This window comes from Heterocephalus glaber, unplaced genomic scaffold (genome assembly GCF_053883595.1).
Source record: "Heterocephalus glaber isolate CG9 unplaced genomic scaffold, H.glaber_assembly_v1.0 deba00000594, whole genome shotgun sequence".
In the NCBI taxonomy this organism is placed as follows: domain Eukaryota; kingdom Metazoa; phylum Chordata; class Mammalia; order Rodentia; family Bathyergidae; genus Heterocephalus; species Heterocephalus glaber.
In genome coordinates, this window is record NW_028258151.1 from 9,257,607 (window position 1) to 9,285,120 (window position 27,514).

At 35.8% G+C, this 27,514-nt stretch overlaps 1 protein-coding gene and 1 long non-coding RNA gene across 35 annotated transcripts in view; one reads left to right on the forward strand and one right to left on the reverse strand.

The window, feature by feature from the left end:
- The window catches only part of LOC110349511 (uncharacterized), a 70,822-nt gene extending 51,429 nt beyond the window's left edge, over positions 1–19,393 (reverse strand). The window contains exon 1 of one of the 2 annotated variants that reach the window (XR_015448902.1): positions 19,075–19,393. This is a non-coding gene — a long non-coding RNA (uncharacterized LOC110349511). The remainder of the gene's footprint in view (positions 1–19,074) is intronic. The other variant, XR_015448903.1, reaches the window with a different exon arrangement.
- Positions 1–27,514, forward strand: part of Khdrbs2 (KH RNA binding domain containing, signal transduction associated 2) — a 570,923-nt gene that overhangs the window by 430,762 nt on the left and 112,647 nt on the right. Inside the window, exon 7 of one of the 33 annotated variants that reach the window (XM_021259407.2) lies at positions 3,401–3,562. The exons of the other annotated variants lie outside the window; for them this stretch is intronic. Coding sequence (XP_021115066.1) covers positions 3,401–3,433 — 33 coding nt within the window. The 3' untranslated portion in view covers positions 3,434–3,562. The remainder of the gene's footprint in view (positions 1–3,400; positions 3,563–27,514) is intronic. 33 annotated transcript variants of the gene reach the window in all.

Below are 27,514 nucleotides of genomic sequence, written 5' to 3' on the forward strand. Positions count from 1 at the left end.
GATGCATATACTTGTTTTATTTTCCTTAGTTTCTCAGTTTTCAATTTGTAATCTCCAGATTTTGTAGTAGCCAGATATTTCTCAAAACTGAAAGTTTGAATAACCTTTAGTTCCAATACAAAGTCATCCTAAACATATGTAAGTACTCAGGAGAAAAACTGTATGTTATAATGAAGCAACAATTCATGGACCCTCTCCAATGGTCAGGGAAAAAATAATGGAAAGCCATTTTCTAGCAATTACTTCATTGATTAATTGAATCATAAAACTAAACTCATTTACTCATAGCATGCATCACATTGTGAAGGAAATATTCCATGTTTACATAATATTTACATAACATTTGCAAAGAATGTTCTGTTTCTGAGTTAATTTAATTGGGACTATCAGGTAAACTGTACCCAATCTCTGCATCTGGAGATTTCTTGAAGTGAAAATTTCATGAAAGATTGCAAAAGTGTTGTGAAAGACCCCATCCACATATTTAAAAAGAACAAAATGCATTTAAATATTTTAGCTTTGTGTCAAAAAGTATACACAACTCTTGTGAAGGGTTCCAATATAAACTCTTAATTTCTCCTCTCTGAAGAGCTAGGGGGAAACCTTAGTAAGAGCTAAGGGCTGGTAACTATGTGGTGCATATCTCAAAAATCCTTCCTTCTTAATTATGGCTTACATGGCTCATCCATCCTCACGGCTGCAGAATCTAGTCAGATGCATAGAATCTACTTCAATTCAAGAAACCCAGAAGCCAACACCTGTGAGTTAGAACCACCATGCTATTATTTAGTACATTATATTAGACACTGGAGATTAATACCAGTAAAAGAAATAAGCAAAACAAGCAGAATGGCACTTGTTCCCGTGGAGCTGTTAACTGGAAGAGTGCAGAGTTACAAAGGCCTACAACTACTTCTAATGGACTGTTTCAAATATTGAAATAGAAATGAAGGGCTAGCACATGAACAGAGGTAAGATCTATTCCCAGGGAAGTGGTATGAGAGACAGACAGCATTGTGGATCGGTGTGGAAGCCACCTGGGAGGGGGAAGATGGAGTAGGAAAGGCTGAGTTGTGCAAAGCCCTGTCACCATCCTGGTGCACTCAGAGCACTGCACAGGAAGCCATGGATTATGCAGCACTAGGTCACCCGGAGAGTGGCTCTGAGGCCGTGTCCACTCGTAAATAAAGATGTTTAGGGTCTTTTAGGAAGTTAGAATGTACATTAATACTAATGGAAAGTCATTAAAGGGTTGTGAATATTTTAGGAGTCCTGGGTTTGGTGGAGAATTAATGAAAAGAGGAGATGGAAAGGGAAATTACATTAGGAGGCTGAATTACTAGTCAAGGTGAGAGAAAATGGTAAGGTAATATAAGGCTAAGTCATGAGACTTGCAAGATCTTTAGATAAACTTGACAGGACTGCTCCGTGAACATGGACAGAGGAGGACCAAGGACCCAGGCCCCACTACCTCTCAGAGTGACAGAAGATGAATAGGAAAATTGTGGACAGAAGATGAGCTCTGTCTTGCGTAGACTTATTGCAGGGGCCATAGGTCAGCAGAGAAAAGACCCAACCCTAAGTGGCTCTGCAAAGTACAGGTCTAACATCCATCAGAAAAAGCTGATTTGGGTCTCTGTGCCTGGGATGGCTGCTGAACTGACTGAAATGAATGAGGTCATTCTGGGTCTGGAAAATAGAGAAAGAAGAAAAGAGGGAAGAATCGCTTCTCGGCCTTTTGGCTAAGATCAAGTGAAGAAAAAAGGGAAGAACCTCAATGAACACATTCAAAGCATGAACATTTTTGGAAATTTTGTTTCTAACTCATAAATGAAGTTTTCCCTTGGTGAATATCGCAGTAGGTTTGAGGCTTGGAATACTTGAGGTACCTATAAGATCTGGACTATGTTGAATTGAATTCTTACTCTGCCAGAATCCCTTTCTTGATCCTTTGCTATTGTTCAGTGTGGTTCTGGAGTTATATAAAGATGAAAAGACTGGTCTGATACAATGAAAAATAGCTTAGCAATATGACCCCCATCAATATGAAAGCACCCTGTAGACATCTAAAACCTAGCAAAAAAACAATAATTATTTCCACAACTTACGAATAGAGAAAAAAAACTTTATTGCAGCAGTAAAATGAGCTTCCTCCACCAGTCATTCCAGCTACCTGCACCAGGGTAGTGGGGCCACACCCCAGGAGAGATGAAGCAGTCCACTGACCAGCGCAGCTTTCACCTTCAATTCAGATAGTTTATCTTAGAAATGTCATTTTATCTTTTGTACAAGCTCAGTATTTTATGTCATTGACTCGTGTCTATTAGCAATAGAATTTTCCAGGTGAATCAGGCTGAGTCTTCACACATACTACTGTGCCATTCTATTAATGGCACATGCAACTACTCAAATTCTACAGACTAGAGTAATCAGTTCTCATTTTCTAACAAAAATATGAATCACCTTGGGAGGTCATTAAAATGGTGAGGTAATATAAGGTGAGGTCACTAAGCTGCAAATCCAGACTTTCTGATATAACAGGTCTTGCTAGGTCCTAGAGTTTAATATTATTTAAATTACATCCCAGTAGATTCTGACAGAGTTGGTCCACAAACTACATTTTAAGAAATTCCGTTGTGAGAAAATCAAAAGCCAAATATTCTGAGAAAAGGGATCCAGTTACCAAGGGTGAACTTATTTGATTTCTCAAGAAATATAGAAGTCTCTAATAATGGTTCATCTGAAGGAATCAAGGAAAGAATAATAGATGAAACTGTTGAAATCCTGAATCAGTCAACTTAAGTGGTCATCTGATATAAAATTTCTAATTATGAGTAAAATTCTCCTTCTATAATCACTAAGAATCAAGTCAGTTCCATTAAAGCTGATGTTAGGAACATGAGAGGAAGGGTCCAGAAAAATACAGCTGTCTTGTAACACTTGTTTCTCCAAATTATCAGTTCTTTACCACCATTTATTTTATTTCTGTAAAAACCTTTATTACAAACCATGGTCCTAGTAATTGGTTTGACTAAATGTGTGCCACATACGTAGAAGAAGCTGTAAGAAATTTGCCAGCAAATATCTCTTCTGCACAATGAATTATATAAGCTCATAACATGTAAATTTTAAATTAAAGCAGTTGCAGATACAAATATGATGCTAGAAGGACAAAAATTATCCTGCACAAGAAGTGTTAGTTGAGCCTCTAATTATTAATTTTTCATCAATTCTAAATTGTTTTTCCAGAATTGAACTCTCTCCAAAATCCAGATTAGTTAACCCAACTATGTGCATAAAATAACCTGTATAATTTGTATTTTATAATCTCAGACCCATCAAATTCTTATCTTTGCAGTAGTCTTCATCTTCTATTTTCTTCCATTTACCCATTGCTCAGGAGAAAAACATGGGGACATACTTGGACTTCTGAGTTTTACCTCCAGTATTCACTCCAGAAGAATATCACGTTGGACAACCTTGCAAAGCGCATCCTCAACCTCCCTATCCACATCCTGACTCAGTCTTGTCTGAGTCATGGTTACCATTTGCCCTCAATTCTGTAAGTCTTCTTAAAGTTGTCATATTTAATTTCTAATAACCCATTCTCTTCCAGCACATGATTGTCCTTTTAAGTAAGTTAGATGCAGCCAGGCCACAACTGTCTCTCCACTGCAATTTGAAACTCCACAAGTTCTTGCACTGCTGTCTGTGCCTGTTTCCAGCAGAGCTCCATAGCTGGTCTCCTGGGGTTTTCACTTTCCTGACTGGGTGAGTTAAGGAACTTCCCTGGACCTCGTCTGAAAATAAATGATGAAGCATTTGGTACTTCAGAGGTGTTTGGCAGTACTTTCTCTGGTTGTAGAATACACACTTGTTCATGGTTCAGAACCATGTCTCCTGCTCTTTCCTTTACCTAGATCACTTATTCCCAGGGGTGGCCTGAACATTTCAGTACTGGGTTTCGATGGGACTCAGCTGTTCAGGGAAACTTTCCCTACTCCACCTACTTATTTTCTTCCTCTCTCTTACAACAATTGTCATATTCCTTTATTTTCCTACACTGCCTCACCTATAGATTAGCAAAAGTGGAAACTGTTCTCCCTAACTAGGATAACAACATCTGTATTCAGGAACCAAGTTTACTGTATATATGGTCTTATTTATAAAAAAGAGGAGTGTATGTACATCTAATTCCTCTCTGTATGCAAGACAGTGCCAGGTTTACCATCCCAACTCCTAGCAGTTGGAGATTTCCCTTCTCTTTCACCCACTCCTGTTTTGTCATCTTAGTCTATTTTACCAAATTTTAACAACTTTTAAGTGTCCTTAACATGCCTTTTCTTTCATCCCCCCCCACCACCACCACCAGTCCTTATATTGTCTATTTCCCTTTCTTTTACTTCAAGAGGTCTTCTCTGCCTAATATTCAGATTCTAGCCACAGGAAGATTGTTTTTAAAAGCAGGGAGCAATATGTCCTTTCTAAATTTGAACTGATGTGAAGAAATAGAAAGTTGCCTCTTATTTATCACAGTAGATAACATCTTGGCACAATGAATATGAAAAGTAAGTGAAATTCCTACTGTAAGCTGTGTGACACTTGCAGGAATATTTCTCAGTGACTCAAGCCTCTGAGTTCTGAGATGGGAGTGGCAACATTGTGGCAGAAATTTAATGCTTTTAATCAGTGGAAGTTGTCAATCAAAACATAAAACCCCACACAGACAGCCTTGGGTGTATTAGCACCTAATTACAGAACCCTGGCTTCTCACCAGTGTTTTAACACTTGATTTATTTCCTGTTCAATTTGTTCAATAGAGCCAAAATTAATTGGTTTTTTAAATGAGTGCTTAAAATATAAAGATCTGGCTTCATTAAGTGGAGGCCAACTCCTTATGCACCAGTGACTCATGCATCTGTATAAAGGTCATTTGGGTGAGATTCCAGGGCACTCTGTACAAAACCACAGGTTGGATGTGGCGCTAACACGCCTGACAGCTAACAAATATCCAAGATGCTATGATCACTAACAACAGAGAGGCCTTTGTGAACTAAAAATCTTTCTGCAAAGATATATATATAGATATATAGAGATATATATATCTATATATATATCCTGTTTTAAAACACTATACTTCATTTTTCAAATCTAATGCATATTTTTTCAGGAAAATATATTTAATTTTTTTCTATAAACAAAGCCTAATATACCTGTGGATATATAGTATACCATGAATTTTTTTAATATAGTGCTTAGCATTTCTATACCTGCCATGTCTCTCTGGTATAGTAACGTATTTAATGTGATATTTTGACTCTGTAAGAGACAAAGGGGAGACCAAAAAAAAAAAAAAAAAATGGAAGCTAATATACATTGGAATAGTTCTAGGCTTTTACACAGGGACAAGAAAAGCATAGAGTAATGTGTTACATCCTATCATTTTCCAAAATAAGTGCTCCTTGTTTATTTTTTAACTTGAATGCCACCATCAGTAATGTTATATTTCATTACTGTCAGATGCAATTCTCAAGAAATATCATTATCACTTTACAGTACCTTTATCATTCAAGGGGGCAACATAATCTTTGTAGAAAAATCAAGTTGTATTTAGAAAATTTTTCAGGAAATCTGTCTGTAATTCATACTGTATATTCTATGCTTTTTTACTCTATTTAATGTTTCAGCAATTATTACCACGTTCTTTATTTCTGGAGGCCATACCAAAAATATCATTGGGTAAATTTTCATAAAAAGAAGCACCAAAATTGAAATCTACTAACTCCTAGCTACTGTATAAAGTGTTAAAAAGAATACGGTTTGAACTAGAACAATTCTCATAGATTTAAAGGGATATTTTGCACACACAAATATTAGCATAAAACAATTCAGCTGGGAGGGTTCTAAATGTCACCTTACATGAATATGGTGAGTTAATTTAATTTCATTACATAAAATCATGATATTCTACATTTTAATAGATTTATTCTTGAAAAATAAACTAGCCTCTCTTTGGGAAATTGGATTTTAAAAATAGATAATACAGTTGTATTAATTTCCTAAGGCTATGGTAATAAAGTACCACAAACTATGTGGCTTAAGACAACAGAATTCATTTTCTCTGCGTCTGGAGGCTGTGGGTCTGAAGTCAGCATTTCAGCGGGGCAGTGTGCCCAGAGTCTGGGCAGAACCCTTCCCCGTCTCCACACTTCTGCTGGTGCCCAGAAGTCCCTGCGTTCTGTAGGTTGCAGCAGTGACTCCAAACTCTTCCTCTGTCAACAACCGTATTCTGTTTGCAGGTCTCTGCCTCCATCTGGGTGCCTCTCTTAAAAGGACACACCAAACATTTACAGTTAAGGTCAATCCTAAGGACTTTGTGGTAACTTTATTTATCTACAAAGACCTTATTTCCAAATAGGGTCACATTCATGAGGCTTTCAGAGGTGAGCATTGAAACATATATTTGTAAGGGGCACAATGCAACCCATAACAACTATTTTGTGGAAGCATTTTATATAGCACAAGCATTATAGGTAATTATTTAACTCAAATTTAGTTATTGTTTGTCAAATTATTAGTAGTGTGATATACTCATTATTTTTTTCTCAATCCAGTGTGATTCTGGATTAGGGGAGTGATGCTTGTCCAATTGAGGATAGTTTGATATTCATGATATTAGCCTTTAATCATTTGGCTTTATGGCAAGCTTCAAGGGACAAGTTAGATGCAGCCTACAACACATTTTGTGATACCAATGACCAATACATGAAGCCTGGTCAAGGATGAAGAAAGCATCCACGGTGAAAACTGAATCTAGGACTCATTGACTTGTTTAAGTAAATTAATTCAGCATTTTTCATTAAAAGCAAGAGCAATGGATTTTTTTTCTCTATAATTGCTTCATGGATAGAAATGTTCAGAGACCTGTTTTTCCCTCGATCATACCAAGGTCATAGAATTGAACACTCTGGAGGTTTCTTTTCTCCCCTCCTGTTTGTTGCCACTGACTATGGGTAATCCTAGCCAACCTCTTGCAAATGCAGAGTAAGTCATTATGTCACAAGAAAGGTAGCAACAGACCACCAGCAACCCATAACTTTTGCCAAAACCACAAACTAAAGTATATACCTAGTAATTAAGGGCAAGTAATGGTATTTACAGAGAAAAAAAACATTGTTTTTATTGTGTTAAATATGCCCACTGTATCGGTCAGTGCTTACTAGAGAAACCGATTTAATGCAGGATATACAAATACATAAGAATTTGCAAGATTGGTTTACAGTGGCCACCAATAGAGTCAGGTGCATGTGGAAGAGTGCAGAAGGGCTGTGCACTGGAGATCCTTTGGCCTGGACCCCACTGCAGTACCCTGTGTGCATCCATATCAGGAGGCCTAAGGATCTGCACCAGAAGGCTGAAGGGTCAGTGCTAGAGGCTGAAGCATCTGCACTGGAAGCCAGGAAATGATATCCAAAGTGAAAGTGAAGACTGGAGCTCCTTCAAAGAATCAGAAGCAATCCTTCCCTCTTTGATCCCCTTTCATACCATTCTGGTGGCAATCCTCCCTAGGGTGGATCTTCCACACCCAGAACTATGCTGAGCCAGTTTGGTTGTGTGCTTGTTACTCTAGTTGACACAGAGTCTGTTAACCATCACACCCATACATGCCAAACTCACTGAGCCTGGACAGTCCCACACCGTCCTAAATTTTAGGTAAAGCAAAGCCATGTTAGCATCATACATAATTGTGAATATTGGTGGTTAGTTCATGGACTGAATTGTGTTGATTCATTTTAATTTCAATCATAGTGGACTGTTACATTATACTAAAACAGGACAAGAGTGCTCTGATATCTGTTGAATGAGCAAATATCTGTTTCACCCTGAAGAATGCACCTGACATTTTCTTGCCACAGAATCACATTTGAATGGGACTTGAAATCAGCTAATGTAAATTTTCAACCAGAACCCTGTAAGGTACTTTAGCTAATTAATTGCTTTTTTCAATGAATTTTGTTGAAGTTCAGGAAGACTCAACCCAGGACTAAGCCCATTCTTATTTCCATGGAGATGGGAGTGGAGCAAGGTGGCCTGTTAGATTCTGGATAGGAAAGGTGATCAAAAGCAGAAAGCAATATACGAGGTGAAGTGCCTAGTACCTACTTTTGTGCACTGAAAGGTCACTAAGAAGGAAAAAAATGTACACTTGTTGTAATTAATTACTATCTAGCTCACTCTAGAGCATCAATTAATGTCATTTAACTCATGGGAACATAGACACAAAAATCATAAAAAAAACACAATGGCAAACACATTGCAGCAAATCATCAAAAACATCATATGTCATGACCACACAGGTTCATCTTGGAGATGTAAGGATGTTTCAACATACCCATATCCATAAACATAAAACATAAACATGTACATGCATGTATGATATAGACTGAACAGGGTAAAAGTCATGATCATTTCAAAGGATCCAAGAAAAGCCTTTGACAAAATCCAACATTCATTTATAATAATAAGCACTGAAGAAAATAAGTATAGAAGGACCTTATCTTAGTCTGATAAAAGCAATCTGTGGCAAATGCTAGTGTCAAAATTGTATTAAATAGGGAAAATCTGAAAGCTTTCCCTCTAAAATTAGGAACACAACAAGGATGTCTGCCATCGCCATCCCTGTTCAACATAGTCCTCAAAACATTAGTAAGAGGCATCAGGCAAGAGAAAGAAATAAAAGGGAAATGAAGAAGTCAAATTATCACTATTACAAATGACATGATCCTCTACATAGAAGACCTACAAAATTTCAATAAAAGACTCCGTGGAATTAATAATTCAGGAATGCAGCAAATCCAGCAATGTAGCAGTATACAAAATCAACACAAAAATCAATAGTGTTCCTGTACAGCAATAATGATCTCACTGTGAAAATGAAATTGGGAAAACAATACCATTTGCAATATCATCAAGAAAAACTAAATATTTAGGAATTACCCAAACCAAGGAAGTAAAAGAATCTTACAATGAAGAATACAGTACTCTGGAAAAGAGATCAGACCTGGATATGTACATTGTTCCTGGATAAGCAGAAAAAATATTTTCAAAATTACTGTATTTCCAAAACTTTTATATAAACTTAATGCAATCTCAATCAAAATACTACAGAATTCCTCACAGAAGTAGAGAAAAAACAATCCTAAAATTCGCATGGAGCCAGAAGACACCCAGCAAAAGCAATTCTGGACTTTGCAGTACAGAGACTTTTGGTTGAGCAATTATCTTGAAGCTGGGCTATCAGGAAACTTGTTGACCCTAAGGGTCCATTCCCTTTGTATATCCAAAATAGTACTCATTCTCTAATCTTTGGACCATCATGCATTATTTTACTCTGTTCTTATTTACTAAGTGGTAGTTTTTTTTTTTACCTCTCATTCTCTAAATGTTTTAGAATATTTTGTTCTTAAAGTAATTTTTGTTTTGCCACATGTGATAGTGTATTAATTCCTCATTGCTGGGACCAAAACACAAAACCCTCTACTTAAGAAAGAAAATGGTTTATTGTCTCACAGCTTCAGAAGATTAAGTCCATGGCTGAGTGGTCCAAGTCAAAAACATCATGGTAGACCAAAGCTATTTACTATGGTGGCAGGAATACAGAGTGGTGGAACACTGCCAGAGAGAAGAGGCCTGGGACCAGATAGAGAGTCCAAACCACTCAGACACACCTGCAAGTGTCCTTTACTATTTACAATTAAGCTTGAGTGTCACAGATGGCTAATCTTGTTTGCAATTTGATTGCATTGAGAAACAGCTAAGAAATTAGTAAACCAAGCTATGGGTGTGTCTGAGGGGATGTTTTCAGAGATGAGTGGCATGTGGCACAACAAATTGTTGGGGAAGACCTATCCTGGATATGGGTGGCACCATCTTCTATTGTGCAAGCTCTGAATGGAACAAAGCAAGAGGAGGAAGCCAGCTACTCACATGAGCTCTCTCTCTCTCTCTCTCTCTCTCTCTCTCTCTCTCTCTGCTTTCTGAATATATGAATTGTGTTACTTTCCTCTGCTAAATCTTTTCACATGATATTTCTGCCTTGCTACATGGCTAGAAACAATGAAGTCAGCTAACAAAGTAATAAAACCTCTGAGACAGTGTGCCAAAATAAATCAAAATAAATCTTTTCTCCTTTAAATTGATATCCTTAGATATTTTGTCACAATGCTGAAAACTTGACTAACACAGCATATCTTTATATTATGTATTTTTAAATTTATAATAAGCAGTATCTTTTTAAATATCAAAATTTCTTATGCATGGTGATGTTAGTATTCTTTTAACATTAATTTTCTTGAAAAACTATGATATAAGCAAGATATATTTATAGATATGATAAACCATGATGCAAGTCATATATATATATATATATATATATATATATATATTCTCCTATAACTGTTTGAAAACTTTTTACGTTAGAAGACTTTCTTTACAATAATAAAACTAAAACTATTCAATGATGGATACAACAGTATTCTCTCCATTATTTGTACAGCTAATCCTAGTTACACTATAAAGATTGCTGCAATATTTATTCATAGCTTGAAGTGATGGAGAAGAGGGGTGTCAGGTTGAGTCTTGATTAGAATGTGTCAGTGAAGCTCCATCACATTTGTCAGATAAGATTTTGTGGCTGACATTTTCCAGGCATAATACTTTATGCTGATATTGGTTTGCAAAGCTTAATGAAAAGATTTTGCAAATCACATTAGTCTGGGTATCAATAAAACATTGGCTGTAGGGTTTCTTTATTATTGATTGACATCAGCTCAAAAGAAAACAAGAATTTGAAGGTCAGTGTTTTCTTAAAATATTTAGCCAGCACCTTTTCCCACAAAGGGCTAAGGCATTAGAATAGCTAAACATTTCAGCTCGTGTCTAGTAGTATAGTTTCACATGAAAAGTTGCCCGAGTTTCTAGCTAAGCAAATGTCAAAGCAGGTACTTGGGCTGTAAACTAAATGGTAGCAAACCTCATTAAGAATTCTGGTTGTAGTAATAGCTTTTCTTCCATTGCCACTACTTTCATGAAAGGCAGAGAACACAAGCCACATTATTGGTCTGACAATTTTTTGTTCTGTTGATTTATTATGCTGGCTCTGCTGCCATCTACATGAAGGGACTACAAAACAGTAGTCTGATATTAGTACATTTTGACTCTGCAGAGAGAGGTGAGTGCTTAAATGTGACACTACCACCTTACTGTTTACCATTTTATCCAGTGGAAGGCACTGGCTACAACTTAGATTACAAAATGTGTTCTGGAAATCATTATTGTAGATAATTTTTATTTCAATCCTGGAAATGAAGAAATAGATTTTGCATTTAACAAATGCAATAAACATGTGTCAAATTTAATTGAATTTCATTTAATTTTCTACCTTTTTCTTTCCTTTCTTTTTTTTTTTTTTTTTTTTGGTAGGTACCAGGGATCGAACTCAGGTCTTTACACTTGCAAGGCAGGCGGCGGAAACACTGAGCTAAATCCCTGGCCCCTCCTTTATTCCTTTTTACAGAACATTAATCTGTATGTTACTTCAATCCTTATAAAAAGAGTGAAAAAATGAAAATTTGAATTTAAAGACAACTAAATGATACTATGAATATTTGTTTCACATCCCTATAATCGCTTCTCCCATTTCTAACACTAAAATATCCATTTGTTCCTTTATTATAGTCATAATGAAATACAGACATTTAAGACTGTAATTCAAATCTAACCTAAAATATCTTATACAGAATGCATTCCTCATTTATCTATTTTTCAGTGCTGTGTCTTTAATAAGCATACACTCCATAAGTATGACTCTCACAATGATGCCGAGTGCCATTACAGAGCCACATTTAGGAGAATGTGAATCAAGTCATTGAGGGAAATCACATTTTCCCCGTCAATACTTCTTCAGAAACTTCATGCTGAAGCTCAATTTCATTGTAATTATCCTGACATCTAGTTTTTAAGAAAGTGTTTAATGGAACTAGAACTATAATTCTGGATTTAGTTTCATGCTTACACATGCAAATAACATGTGAAATATAAGTTTTATATTTTGTTTAATGGCACAGTTGAATACTTCTAAGTCTGCATAATAAATTAGTACCAATTTCTGTCACTCTGTAATAGAATTACATAGAAACAATATACTTAATGGAATTGTGCCCTAAAAAATAATTCTACCTTCAAACATTTAAGATGAATCAGTTTTACAGATTTAAACTACTAATTGTAGTTGCACTTGGTTGTCTACATTTTATTCAGCATACATATTTAAAAGCAGGAAATTAGTAAGTTTACACATGGAAATATTCTTTCTCGGATAAGACACCCACCAAATGATAAGGTGTTGCCCACTGTATGATCATTCGAACATTGGCTTTCTTTGAGTAAATGAATAGGAATTTAATTTGTCCTTCCAGTCTCCCATAACATGACAGCTGATTTAATATTGTTATTGGTAGATAACATCTTCTAGCTGGAATACTGATAGTTTTGTGTGGTTTCTTATTCACAAAGAATATATTTTACAGAAAGAGGGATATTTTCTAAGAATACCAAATAATCCTGAAAAAGAACTTGACACAAGGACAGTAGTTTAATTTTTAACTTGACATACTTACCTCTTCATAATATGTACATATATCAGCATGTCATGTTATATATCATAAATATATACAATTTTATCTATTATAAACTAAAGAAAATAAAAAATTGGAACTTTTAGAATCAGTTACTGTAGCCTCTAAGGAAATGAAGCTGTCCTTTGAATAACAGCTGAAATGAACCTGGTAACTAGATGACGTGGTTTGGATATGCTTGGTCTTCAGATCCCCAGGGACCACAGAGATGGAGTCTGGGTCAGCACAGTGGTGTGGAAGGTTTAGAACCCTGGGTGGCAGGATCCACTGGGAAGTTGTTAGGTCTGTGGGGAGGTGCGGAAGTTGGTGTGTGACCCCCTGGTAGTTCCACTGCAATCCCTGGAGATCTTGCAAAAGGACTGTTACAAAATGAACAACCCAATCCTACCGACCCATGCATACACACATGTTTATAAAGTACATGTACTAGCATTTGTAACTTAGATAACATGTTTTAATTAATACACTGATTTACTAATTTATAAATTTCACACAAAATAATCCTACATAATATTTTAATAGCTGTTTTAACCACGGAGGAAATATTATAATGTTGAAAGTAGAAGCATGTGGATACAGAATGTCTAAATTAAGGATTATTCCTCAAATTCTTCCTTGCTACCCAGCCAGCTATTTTTTAAAACAATACAGAGATAATCAGAGTAGTGAAAATAAATGTTAATGGAGATTTGGATTTTACATTGAAAAACTCTTAACTGGAAAGGAACTCCATGAAGAGTAACCTGACAAAAGAGGCAGATCTATTTTTATGTACTTTAAAATAATTGGCATTCACATTAGCAACTCTAAGGCAGTATATTGTATCATTAAGATGTTAGAGTGATGGCAATATTTCTTGATTATTTTATTGAAGATATACATTATTTTTAAAAAATCATGAACTGTGTAAAAGAAAAATAGTAAGCTTAAAAATAAAAATAAAGATACATATTTCTAGGTTAGAGTAGTAAGAATCTGCAAAGAAAAGCCCTCAGAATACACCAGTAATGGGAAGGGAAAAGGCACTTCTGTACCTCTGTCTCTGCCCACTGGTACCTAGACTGCCTGTTTAGTGCTCTTTATAAACGCAGAGCCAGCTGCATAGAAGATCAGCCATGTGGAGACAGAATTTCAGATACAGAAGATAAGATTGCAATTAGTGACCAGGAAAAGAAAAATTGCTTTAAAATTATAAGGGACCATGAGAAATCAATCCAGCAGCTGCTAGACAATGCAAAGAAGAATAACATAAGACTGATTGGAGTCAATGAAGAAAGAGGAGAGAGTGCAGATGACATAAAAAAACTGTTCACAGAAGTGATGGCAGAAAACTACCCAAGGAGGGGAAAAGAACTTGACATAGAGATAAGTGAGGCATATAGGACTCCAACTAGCCATGATCAAAAAAAATCTACACATAGACATATAATCGTTAAGATTCTGGAAACCCAACAGAAGAACAAAATTCTACAAGCAGTTAGAGAAAAGAAACAAATCATATACAAGGGAAAGCCCATCAGAATCACAGCAGACTTCTCAACGAAAAGCCTCAAGGATAGAAGAGCTTAGAGTGACATATTTCTAACCCTAAAGGAAAACAACCTCCAACCCAGACTGATGTACCCTGCAAAACTATCTTTCAAAATTGATGGAGAAATAAGATACTTTCATGACAAAGAGCACCTTAGGAACTTCATGAATATCAAACCAGCACTCCAAAAAATTTAAGAAAAATCCTAGGAACAGACAATAAGAATCACAACCCCAGGAAGCACAGCAGAATGAATCCACCAGGCACAACAAGTAATTAAAAGCAAATGGGGGAGAATCCAACAAAAAGACAAAGTCATGACAATGATAAGTCAATACATATCAGTTATAACCATCAATGTTATGGTTTCGACTCACCAATCAAAAGAAAAAGACTGGCAGAATAGGTCAAGAAGCAAGATCCAACAATATGCTGCATACAAGAAACACACTTAATTCAAAAAGAAACTCACAGACTGAAAGTTAAGGGGTGGAAAACAATACTCCATGCAAAAGGAACCCAAAAAAAAGCAAGAATAGCTATCCTCTTTGCAGATCAAGTGGATTTCAAACCAACAATGATTAAGAGAGACAAAGAAAGACACTACATCCTTGTAAAGGGAACAATGCAAGAGGGCAAACTGACAATCATAAATATCTATGCACCAAACACTAGTGCACCCCACATTATAAAACAAATACTAATGGACATGAAGAATCATACAAGCACTAATACAATACTGGTGGGAGGCCTTAATACCCCACTGTCACAAATAGATAGATCAACTAGACAAAAAACAAGCAATGAAATACTAGAACTCAATAAAACTCTAGAACAAATGAACTTAACAGATGTTTACAGAGTGTTCCACCCCACAAAATCAAAATACACATTCTTTTCAGCTGTACATGAGTCCTTCTCCAAAATAGACCACATGATTGCTCATAGAACATATGTAGGTAAGTGCAAAGGAATTGAAGTTATCTCTTGTCTATTATTAGACCATAGTGCGATGAAATTGGAGATCAATAGCTGAAAAAATTTCATAAACACATGGAAAATGAACAACATTCTTCTGAATAACCAATGGGTGACAGATGAAATTGAAGAAGAAATCAGACAGTTCCTTAAATTAAATGACAATGACAATACAGCATATCGGAATTTATGGGACACAATGAAAGCAGCCTTATGGGGGAAATCCATAGCAGTGACTACACATATTAAGAAAACAGAGCGAGCCCAATTAAACAACCTGATGCTGAACCTCAAGCTTCTAGAAAAAGAAGAGCAGGACAAACCCAAAGCTCATACAAGGGAATAAATTATAAAGATCAAAGCAGAAATCAATGCAATGAGAATGATATAAAAAAATCAATGAAGCCAAGAACTGGTTCTTCAAAAGAATAAACAAAATCGGCAAACCCTTAGCCAACCTTGTCAGAAAAAGGGAAAAAAAATGGCCTAAATCCATGCAATTAGGAATGAAAAGGATGAAATTACAATGGAACCAGCAGAAATCCAAAGGATCATCAATACCTACTCTGAGAACCTATACTCCAATGAGATGGAAAACACAGAAGAAATGGACAGATTCCTAGATATGTATGCATTACCAAAGTTGAACAAAGAAGACCTAAAAATTCTAAACAACCCAGTTTCAATCAATGAAATTGAAAACGTAATTAAAAACTTATCAACTAAGAAAAGCCCAGGTCCACTGCTGAATTCTACAAGACATTCAGAGAGGAACTACTGCCACTACTGTTTAAACTCTTCAATGAAATTGAAAGGGAAGCAATACTCCCAAATTCATTCCTGGAAGCAAGCATCACCTTGATCCCCAAAGCAGAGAAAGACCAACCGAAAAAGAGAACTATAGGCCAATCTCACAAATGAACATAGATGCAAAAATCCTTAATAAGATACTGGCACATAGAATGCAGAAGATCATCAAGAAGACCACACACCCTGACCAAGTGGGATTTATCCCAGGGATGCAGGGATGGTTCAACATATGCAAATCAATCAATGTAATGCACTGTATCAATAGAGCCAAGGACAAAAAACATATGATTATTTCCATAGATGCAGAAAAAGCATTTGACAAAATCTAACATGCTTTTATGATTAAAATGTATAAAAAATTGGAATAGATGGTCTCTATCTCAATCTCATAAAAGCCATCTATGAAAAACCAACAGCCAATATCATACCAAATGGTCAAAAACTGAAATCCTTCACACTAAAATCAAGAACAAGACAAGGATGTCCACTGTCACCACTCATGTTCAATATAGTTTTGGAAACATTAGCTACAGCAATTAGACAAGAGAAAGAAATAAAAGGAATAAAGATAGGAAATGAAGAATTCAAATTGTCATTATTTGCAGATGACATGATGCTCTATAGAGAAGACCCCAAGAATGCCAACAAAAGTCTTCCAGACTTAACCAAATTCAGTCAAGTAGCTGGATACAAGGTCAAAACACAAAAATCAATAACTTTCCTCTACACAAACAACAGACTCACTTAGAGAGAAATAGGGCAAATAATTCCTTTCACAATAGCATCCAAAAAACTGAAATACCTAGGAATCAACCTAACAAAAGAAATCAAAGACCTCTTCTCTGAAAACTATGGCACTCTGAAAAGAGAGATTGAAGACAATATCAGAAAATGGAAAGACATCCCTTGCTTCTGGGTAGGAAGGATCAACATAGTAAAAAATGGCCGTATTTCCAAAACTGCTATATAGATTCAATCCAATCCCAATTGAAATCCCAGCAGCATACTTCATGGACCTTGAGAAAAACAATCCAAAAATTCATTTGGAACAAGAAGAGACCCAGAATAGCAAAACCAATTCTAGGCAACAGAGGCATGGCAGGGAGTATCACAACCCCCAACTTCAAACTGTTCTACAAAGCTACTGTGATAAAAACAGCATGGTACTGGCAAAGAAACAGACCTCAGGACCAGTGAAACAGATTAGAAGATGCAGAAACAACTCCAGATACATTCAGCCACCTCATCTTTGACAAAAGAGCCAAACACCCTCACTGGAGGAAAGATAGCCTCTTTAATAAATGGTGCTGGAGAAATTGGGTTTCAACTTGCCAAAGATTAAAACTAGACCTATATCTCTCACCATGCATTAAACTAAAATCAAAATGGATTAAAGATCTAAATATTAAAACAGAAACACTAAATCAGCTGGAAGAGAATTTAGGAAGAACTCTTGACTTTGCTGTAGGAGAAGATTTTATGAACAAAACCTCAGCTGCCCATGAACTAGCACAACATCAACAAGTGGGATCTCTATTAAAAAGCTTCTGCACAGCAAGAGAAACCACCAGCAATGTGAAGAGACAACCCACAATGTGGGAAAAAATTTTCACCAGCTGTCCCTCAGACAAATGTCTACTATCTTGAATCTATAAAGAAATTAAAAAAATTAGACCTCCCAAATTTAAAGACCCAATCCAAAAATGGGCATCTGAAATGAACAGATATTTCTCAGACAAAGAAGTAGAAATGGCAAATAAACATATGAAAAAAATGTTCAACATCACTGGTCATTCAAGAGATGCAAATGAAAACAATGCTGAGATTCCACCTCAAGCCAGAAAAAATGGCTGCTATTAAGAAGCCAACCAAAACAAATGCTGGCAGGGCTGTAGGGAAAGAGGAACACTGCTACACTGCTGGTGGGAGTGTAGACTGGTGCAACCACTATGGAAATCAGTACGGAGAAACCTCAAAGAAATAGGACTGGAAGTCCCATTTGACCCAGCTATTCCCCTGCTGGGTATCTTCCCTAAAGAATTAAAAGAATCATACCACAATGATATACGCGCACCCATGTTCATAGCAGCACAGTTTGTAATAGCTAAAACTTGGAAACAGCCCAAATGCCCATCAACTGGAGACTGGATAAAGAAAATGTGGGGATTTTTTTTACAAAATGGAGTACTACTCAGCCATAAAAAATGAGGAATTAGAGATATTTATAGCTAAATGGATGCACTTTGAGCCAATACTCTTTTTTTTTTTTGGTACCAGCAATCGAACTTGGGACCTTGCCTTTGTGAGGCAGGCAGTGGAACCACTGAACTAATTCCCCAGCCCAAGGGGATACTCTTAAGTGAAATAAATAGGACACATATGTGTAAATGCCGAATAGTTTCTCTAGTGTGAGAAACTGAAAGGGTAAACAAGGGCTAAAAGGTATAATAGATAATGTTAAATACGAAGAAAAGGGACAAAGGGGAAGGAGAAGTGGGAGGATTAGGGGAAAGGAATGAAGGGAATGGAATTAATATGAGAAAATGAAAAAATGGAAACAGGGAGGGATGTAAATAGGGAGGGATGGAGGGTTTGAAGGGAAGGCAGGAGAAGGGGAAAAAATAAGAGCCAAGAGAGAATATGTAAAGGTGCAAGTTTCCAATGAATGTCATTACATTGTATACCTAAAATGTACCAATAAAATAAATTTTTTTAAAAAATGTGATATTGATTTTCATTATCAATTATTTTAATTCTTTTCTGTGAAGTTTTAAAATATAATATACTCTAAAGCAAAATATAAAGCATCAATACTATAAAATCTTGTCATGAATGAAGAAATAAACATATGTTCCTATATACTTAGGGGTATATCTCTATATACTTAATTATATACTACTGTAAAATATATAGGTCTATTTAAAAGAAAAAAATTACTCTATACAGTAACAGCATTGAAATACATAAAAAATATTGTTTCCTATTTTACCTTTCAAATATGAAGTAAGCTCGAATACTGCATTAGCCAAGACATGAATGTAATAAAGAATAATTACTTGCCTTTACGATGATTTCAGTGGCCAAGTAGAATACTTATAAAACTTTACAGTCTAGACATAGCTCTAATGCTCTAGAGTTGTGTCTTTTTAGCAACCTTTCAGTAGACAGGTCAGCTGTATCTGCCCGGACATGTCCTAGTTTTCGCTTGCCCCTGCACTATGCACCGTTCCGCCTCCTGGCACGGAGCTGGTGGGACCAGGGCGGCTGCTCCTCTGCTGGGCACACCCAAGGGGGCGGCCCTGCCTGGCTCGAGCCTTGCGCCGCGGGGTTGAGGACTCAGCAGGGACTGAGTCAGGACAGCTTCGCCTGCGCTGCTCCGGGAGCTTCTCTGGTCACAGGGCCAAGTCCTCCTCTTAGTGCCCGCATTCCTGCTGGATCTCCACGCCCCACCCGTCAGCTGTCGGGCTACCTGTGTCTTTCTTACCTGGAAGAGAGCTAAACTGAAGTGAGCCAGTTCAGCTGCCTTGTGTCCCTGACAAGGGTGAAAGGCGAACATGGCCCCCGACGTGGCCCAGGGGCCTGGCAGACCCAGGGTCAGCAGGAGACATGAAGAGCACAGATCCCTCTGAGAAGCCCCGGGCCATCAGGGACTTTAAACAAGTTTGTGTAGCACAAGTATCTGAGTCTTGAAGATCGTCCAGCATGTCTGTGTTGTAGCCAGGCATACTCAGAATTCTCATTTCTTACCTGTTGGCCTGTGATTACCGTGTCTTTGGTATAAGATAAAGGCACGAATCCTGTGTCTGGCTTACTGGATTTTGGGGGAAATTAGGTTATAGAAGGTACAACTCAGATCTACTCGGTGAGCTAGGAAGGTCTTCTGCCCTCATGTAGCCTTGTGCCTGGCAATGCTTCCCTGTTCGCTGGGTTCTTCCTTACTTGCCCTGCTACAGGAAACACATCTCCACCCTCGTCCTTTCACGTGTGATAAAAAAATGTGCACCCAACTTTCAGTGTAATCAGTGCCATTTAGTTTTAAAATTCTTTTTTTACAAGTAAATTTTTCAAGAATACCTCTAAAGATGCTATATTAAAACAGCTGATATCTATAAAAGCCTGAAATTCTTAATGTTATTCTCCATTATTACCTAAATAACTTTAAAATTTGAGATACCTGTTCTGCATATTTTACATGGAAATATAAAGTATGGATAGCTTGGATCAAATGAACTAACAATATTTTATAGAACAATATAAAACTCACTGCATACTGAGCAGTCCTCAAGCCCCCCCCATATCTACAGATGTGACCATCTGTTCTTACAAACCGTTGCTGTGATATATAAAATGCAAAGTTAAATTGTGTCTTTTGAAAGTTCATGAAAATCAAAGATATGCGTCCATTACAAATAACCAACGTATTTTTAAGTATAGAGGGAATCTCTTACATAATCTAAATTACAATTATGCTAGTGTTAAATATTTTTCAACTTCCTTAAGCACTTATGTATATTCTTTGGTCATTATGCACTGTATTATTTTTTCCATTTACATAGTTTTTATTTATATATGGCCAATCATTAAATTTTGAATGTAACTTTTAGGAAAAATAGACTTAAAAGCAAGCTTTGTGAGTAGAAGAATATTTTTTAATAGTAAATTCTCATTATTTGAATCATACTTGGCAGAAAATGGACACTAACTTAATATTTAATAAAAGAAACACTGAAAGATACATTGACTGCTTTTGGCGATTAGAAATCCTACATATTTTTATAATTATCTGATTCTTCTATAATTTTTCTATATTAATAGTCTTCAAGTTTTCCAACAAAAGCCAACTCTCAATTCTTTAAACTGATAGAAAAGAACTTATTTATTTGTCTTATATCCACTTCAAATATAATAGTAAGTTCATATTATGGTAATCTCAATAAAAAAGGAAAAATAAGACTACTTATTTTCTGTGTTCCAGAAAATGGAATTTTAAATCCTATTTAATCTTTGAGCAATTATATTAATGTTTTCATTTTACAAATGAGGGAACAAAGTTATTCCTGGTCACACAGCTGAAAGCAGTAAAGCTGAGACTCACATTCATTCCATCTTATTCCAAATACCACACTCTTAACCACTAGACCCTGTCCTTCATTCTTTATTCTTTCCTCTTCATTTCTTTTGAGCACACTAACATTCATGATAGTGGAATAATGGTAACTCTCACTAGTTCAGCAAAAAAAGTGTTCTGAGTTACTGAAAAATAAGATGGTTGAGGGAGAGCATATCAAATAAACATACCAAGAAGTGTAGTAGCCTATCTGTTGTTAGAATACATATGCTATCATAAGAAGACAAAGGAAAAAATACAAAAATGATCCTCAGGGAAGGAACAAATTACAAGTTGTTGGTCTGGACAGGGGATGTATACATAAGAAAATAGTGGCAAGAGAAACCTGCCAAGAGACCCAACAAAGAGAAAGACAACTGGAACAAAAATGGCATCAGAGCCAGCTTTTCCTTCTTACATTAGTGGGTATTGATTTTTAAAGATATAAACTATATCAGTGGATGCAGTAAGCCTGCTGCAGAAACAAAGCATCTTTTAGAAGCTGTGTGAATATTGTGTTTGCCAAATATGTCTCTGTGGGCATCCTGTCCCCCAGGTTACTGTCTGAGAAGGCACTGAAGGAGGACGCCCTGTGCTCAGTGGATGCCTCCCTTTGATTCTTTCATGGTGGATTCTCTGGAGTGTGCAAGCCATGCCCAATCACTCATTCTCTCTCATCAGACTTTCTTACTGATTTCCAGTACTTCAAGTTCAGCAGTCCTGTACAGTTAAGACCTATGTACGTAATTGGAAGATAATATACAAAATATGCAAGGTAAAACTAAGGTAAATATTTTTTCTTATTTACTAGTGGAATGTGTCTCACTTACCAACACTCTTTGATTAAACAGTCCCTAGGGACGTACTTTTTAAAAGTCATTTATTTCTGCCTGTAACAACTTTCAAAAGCTTGTTAAGAGCTTTAATTTGGTTCTTTTTGAGGAAACGTTCCATTTTGAATTTTCATTGGACTAATAATTTGCAAAACTTCTACCATTCTGATTTTATATTTGTTTTACAGAATTTACAAACTTTAAACTATTTTGCATACAAAATATTAATTATAAAAGTTTGATCTCTTAACTTCTTACCTAGTAAAGCAAAAACTATTACAATTAACAAATATTTTTTAAAGTTCATAATAAAAATTGTGTACCACTAAATTGCACAAATCTTTTTACAAATTAAACTACAGCTGTCTAAATGGAGAACAGCATTTTCTTTTCTGGAGAAAATACAACATAGTTCTCATTAACATCTAATATTTGGAGCCAGCCTGGGTATACATGTAGGGTTCCGACACATACTTACTTGTGATGTCAGGCAAAATGTTGATTCTTAGGCCTCAGTGTTCCTATCAGTGCAGTGAGGAAGTGTATATCCAGGATTGTTGTGCTAATCAGAGAGATGATATATACAGCGGTCTTGACACTGTCCATCATAGATGGAGGGTTAGTAATTGAGCTTATGTTAATATTATGTCACAATGATTTCAGTGTGTCTGGAGTATCAGAATCCCCAGACCTTGATTCTTGTCTGTGTGTATCTATCAATCTATCCATCTACCTAGCTATCTGTCTATTCATCCACCTATCCATCTGTCTGTCCGTCCATCTGGGATGCTGGGCATTGAACACAGAGCCTCAAACATGCTACTCAGAATGCCACCCCTGACTCCTTGGTAATTTTTGACCTGAAAAATCCTATCGTGATGCCATCTGGATATAATGCCATCTGATGCCATCTGGATAGATGCCATCTGAATTATAAATTAGTATAAATTGTCATCATGTAGGTGATCGTCCATTGCCTGTTTTTCTTATTACAACACACGGCATTAACATCTTCATCAGTCCAAGCAAACACTTCATCAGTTGATGGTTATCATCTTTTTTTATGAGATGATTGCTGGAAAAGCAACGTGAGTGTGCTAGTAACAAAAATATAGCCTGAACATGACCAATAAAAAATAATTATTTAATTTGGTTTATGGATCTTGTGCAATTTGCAAAGGAGATTTATATTTCAGAATCACTTTTTAAAATTATGAAATATTAGATGTGGAAACCAATGTAACATACCTCCCTGAACTCCTGAACCTCATTTACTTAATATTAACATTGTGCAGTATTTAATTTAGCCAATTTTTTAAAATTAATTTTATTGGTACATTTTTGACATACATAATGATCACATTAATCATAGGCAATTTATACCTGTACGAATTATGTCTTAATTCTTTTTTTCCCACTCCCCTCCCTTCCATTCAATCCTTCTTCCCCTCTCCATTTGCAAAACTTTGTTTCTACTGTTTTGCTTCCATTCTTGTTACCTTTTTAAATCCCTATTCCCTTCCTTCCCTTCCCTCTTCCCCCCCTCTTGTTCCCCTTTCCATTTGAATGTTTTCTACCTACGACCCCATGTCTATCCTTCATTTTAGTCCAAATATATACTCTTTGGGTTTTTCACAGAAGAGAAACAATGTAATATTTAATTGTGTGTGTCCAATTTATTTCACTAAATTTAAGTTCTCAAGGTGCATCCATTTACCTGAAAAGGTCTCAAGGTTATCCTTCTTTATGGCAGAGTGATACTCCATTGCATATAAAAGACACATTTTCTTTATCATTTCAATTTTGATGGGAATATGGGCTAATTCCAAGATTCAGCTATTACGAATTGTGCTGCTATAAATATGGGTGTGCATATATCACCCTGGTATGATGCTTTAACACTTTTGGGAAGATATCTAGAAGAGGAATAGCTGGGTCAAATGGAATCTCTAGTTTTAGCTTTTTGAGGAATCCCATACTGATTTCCTTAGTGGCTATACCAATTTATACTTTCACCAACAGTAAAGAAGTGTTCCATTTTCCCCACAGCTTCGCTACCATTTGTTATTGGTTGATTTCTTGCCAACTGCCTTTCTTTCTGGAGTGAGTTGGAATCTAAGTGTTATTTTAATTTGCATTTCTCCAATGACCAGTGACGTTGAATATTTTTTCATGCATTTATTTGCTGTTTGTACTTCTTCATCTGAGAAATGTGTATTCATTTCAGATACCCATTGTTGAATTGGGTCTTTAAATTTGGGGAATCTGAATTTTTGTGTTAATTATATATTATAGATTAATCCTTTGACTGAGGAGCACCTGATAACATTATTTTCCCATCCTTTGTGTTGTCTCTTCACTCTGGGTTCTTTTGCTGTGCAAAACCTTTTTAATTTGATGTGATCCCAGTTGTGCTATTTCCTGTGCAATTGGGGTTTTGTTCAAGTCTTTGCCTACACCTATGATTTGAGAGTTCTGCCTATTCTCTCCTAAACCAGATCTAGTGTTTGTGTTTTAACATTTAGATCTTTGATCTGCTTCTACTTTAGGTATAGTGAGAGATATGGGTTAAGTTTCAGTCTTTGGCATGGAGAAAGCCAGTTCTCCCTGAACCATTTATTACAGAGGCTATCTTTCTTCCAGTGAGGGTGTTTGGCCCTTTTGTCAAAGATGAGGTAGCTGAGTGTGTCTGGAGTTTCTGCATCTTCTAGTCTGTTCCACTGATCCTTGGGTCTTTTTTGTGTGTGTTTTTTTGTTTTTGTTTTTGTTTTTGTTTTTTTGCCAGCACCATGCTGTTTTTATCACAGTAGTTTTGTAGTATAGCTTCAAGTGAGAAATTGAGATGCCCATTGCCTTGTCTTTGTTGCCCAGAATTTCTTTTGCTATTCTAGGTCTCTTCTGGTTCCATATAAATTTTAGGATTGTTTTCTCTAGTTCTGAGGTATGCTATTAGTATTCTGATTGAGATTGCATTAAATGTGTATAAAATTTTGGAAGTATGACCATTTTTTACTATATTGATTCTGCCTATCCAAAAACAAGGGATATCATTCCATTTTCTGATAACCTCTTTGATCTCCTTTTTCAGAATACTGTAGTTTTCAATGTAAAGTTATTTTACTTCCTTTGTTAGGTTGATTCCTAAGTATTTCATTTTTTTAATGCTACTGTGAAAGGTTTTATTTCCCTAATTTCTCCCTCAGTGAGTTTATTGTTCATGTACAGGAATGCTATTTGATTTTTGAGTATTGACTTTGTATCCAGCTACATGCCTGAAGTAAATATATTCTATTTCAAAAATCTATATTTTTACAGATCATTAGTTATCCAAATATTTTCAATCTGTACAACAATAAGAAATATATTTTATATGATTAGTCCTTCAAGGGAGAAATCATAATGACTACTAATAAATATTTTCAATTCATGGATAATGAAAATACTACATGTTAAAACTCAGGGATATAGTTAAAACAATACTTGGAACATATTAGCAAAGGAGATAGGCTAAAATATGAGTTAAGCAAGTATAATGAGAAATAACAAAGTAAAAAGCAAAACAGTTCCAAAGAAGGGAATAGGAGAAAGAAACAATAAGAACAGAAACTTTTGAAATAGAAATATTCAAGAGAGGAGGCAGAAGATAGATTCTTAAACAAGAAAGCATGGAAAAGAGAAGAGAGGGAAGAGAGAAGAAAGGGAAAAAAGGGTAATGAATTTAGCATCTCATTGAACAATCATGAAAAAAGAGAAAGCTCGTGGATTAAATCACACAAATTAGAGCAATCAATGGACTTTCAAATTATAAGAGTACATTGCAAATATCTTCCTGAAAATAAATGTGAACATTTAGATTAACTAGAAAAATATCTATAAAAATATAGAATGATAAAGTTGTCTCAAGAAGAACTAAAAATTCAAGTGATGTTATGACCATTAAAAATAATTGCAAATTGACAGCAATCTTTTCTACTGAGAAAACTCTGGTGTGGGAGGACTGCATCAGTGAAACAGTCCAGGAGCACAAGGAAATGTGTGCACTGACTGCTCCAGAATAGAGAAAGGTGAGGCCACGTAAGAATTCATATTTTGGAAGCTATATATGTTTGATGTCAAAATCCAAAGAGTAGTGCATGAGAGATAAATTATTGGACATGATACTTTTCAGAACTGGTTCACAAGAATCCTAAACATTTTAGAAACTGTATCCAAATGGATGATCATAATTTAACTAAGGGTACCATGGAAAAGTTAGGTTTGCCTGAAGAACGCAGGTGTTTTTGTTTAAAAGTCAAAGAATGGACTAGTGACAAGAACAGTTTAAGGGAGAAGTCATTCTTTAATTTAGAGTTATTTGGGGTACCTGGGGAACAGTGCAAGTGAGGAGCTTTTGGAGCTGAACTGCTGTTAAAGAATTTTTCCTGATGGTTCAGGCTGCAGTCATCTGCTTATACTGTTTTAAAAAAAAAAAAAATCTGAAGTGAGGTGTATTGTGAGAGCTTGATTAATTTCTTTAGCAACTGCTTCTTTAAATTGCACTCACTTAAGCATCTTTTAAATCTAATGCTTGAGAAATCTTGATGAAACCAAAGGCTAAATCTTCCAACAAATAGAGAGAAAAGCAAAAGCACTTCTGATGAGTACCAAAGAGAAAATCTTGCTAGTGTTTTAATTTTACAACTATTTTTATATTATTTCTAATAAGCCATCTTTTGAAAAGCATCCTACAATGTAAAGTATATACCTCATTTGTTCAGTACAATCTATCATCTTGTTCTGGATTTAGAATGCCATTGATTCTACAAGGGGTTATTTATGTGTTTGAATCATTTTAGGAATACCCAACCCAACATAGACAAATAAATTATTTGTACTCCATCTTTATAAAACATGATTTCTCAAGAATTTCAATTAACTTTACAATGATTTCATGGAATTTTGCTATTCCTAATAAGTAATGGGTCTTTCTTTTTTAAAGTAGGTACTAAAGTATTTTGGGGATCCATATTCTTTATTTTGGTGCTCTCAGCATTTGAAAAGAAATTTGTCTTCATGGACTGCTTTTTAGTCTTAATGTATGTTTCAAATAACAGAATTTTTAGCAACTTCAAGATTTTCCTTCTACTCATTACATTCTACTTCTATATAGGCTTATGCTATTTAATTTCTCCATTATAACTCTTAATAAGACAGTATGACTTCCAGAGAAAATTATGAATTTAGAAGGTAAGCAAAAATTCACATAACTTCCTTTGCCATATATGAGCTGTAAGTAGATAAACAATGAATGAAATAAGTTTTAATGTTGACAATGAAAACTGTCAGTGCCTTTACTTGATCCCTATGAGGATTAGGTGAAATAAATATACTCACGAAGATTTTTTCTAGTTATCCTGGTATGTGTGCTCATGTAGCAATTAAATACTTTCCATTTGCCAGCCAAAATCTGAGCTTTTTAACTCCAGAGATATCTTGATAATTAGTTCCCTGGCTGTCAGACTTTTAGGAATAAGTTATCACAAGCCAACACCATTCATATAAGAGCAGCCCAAACATTTCT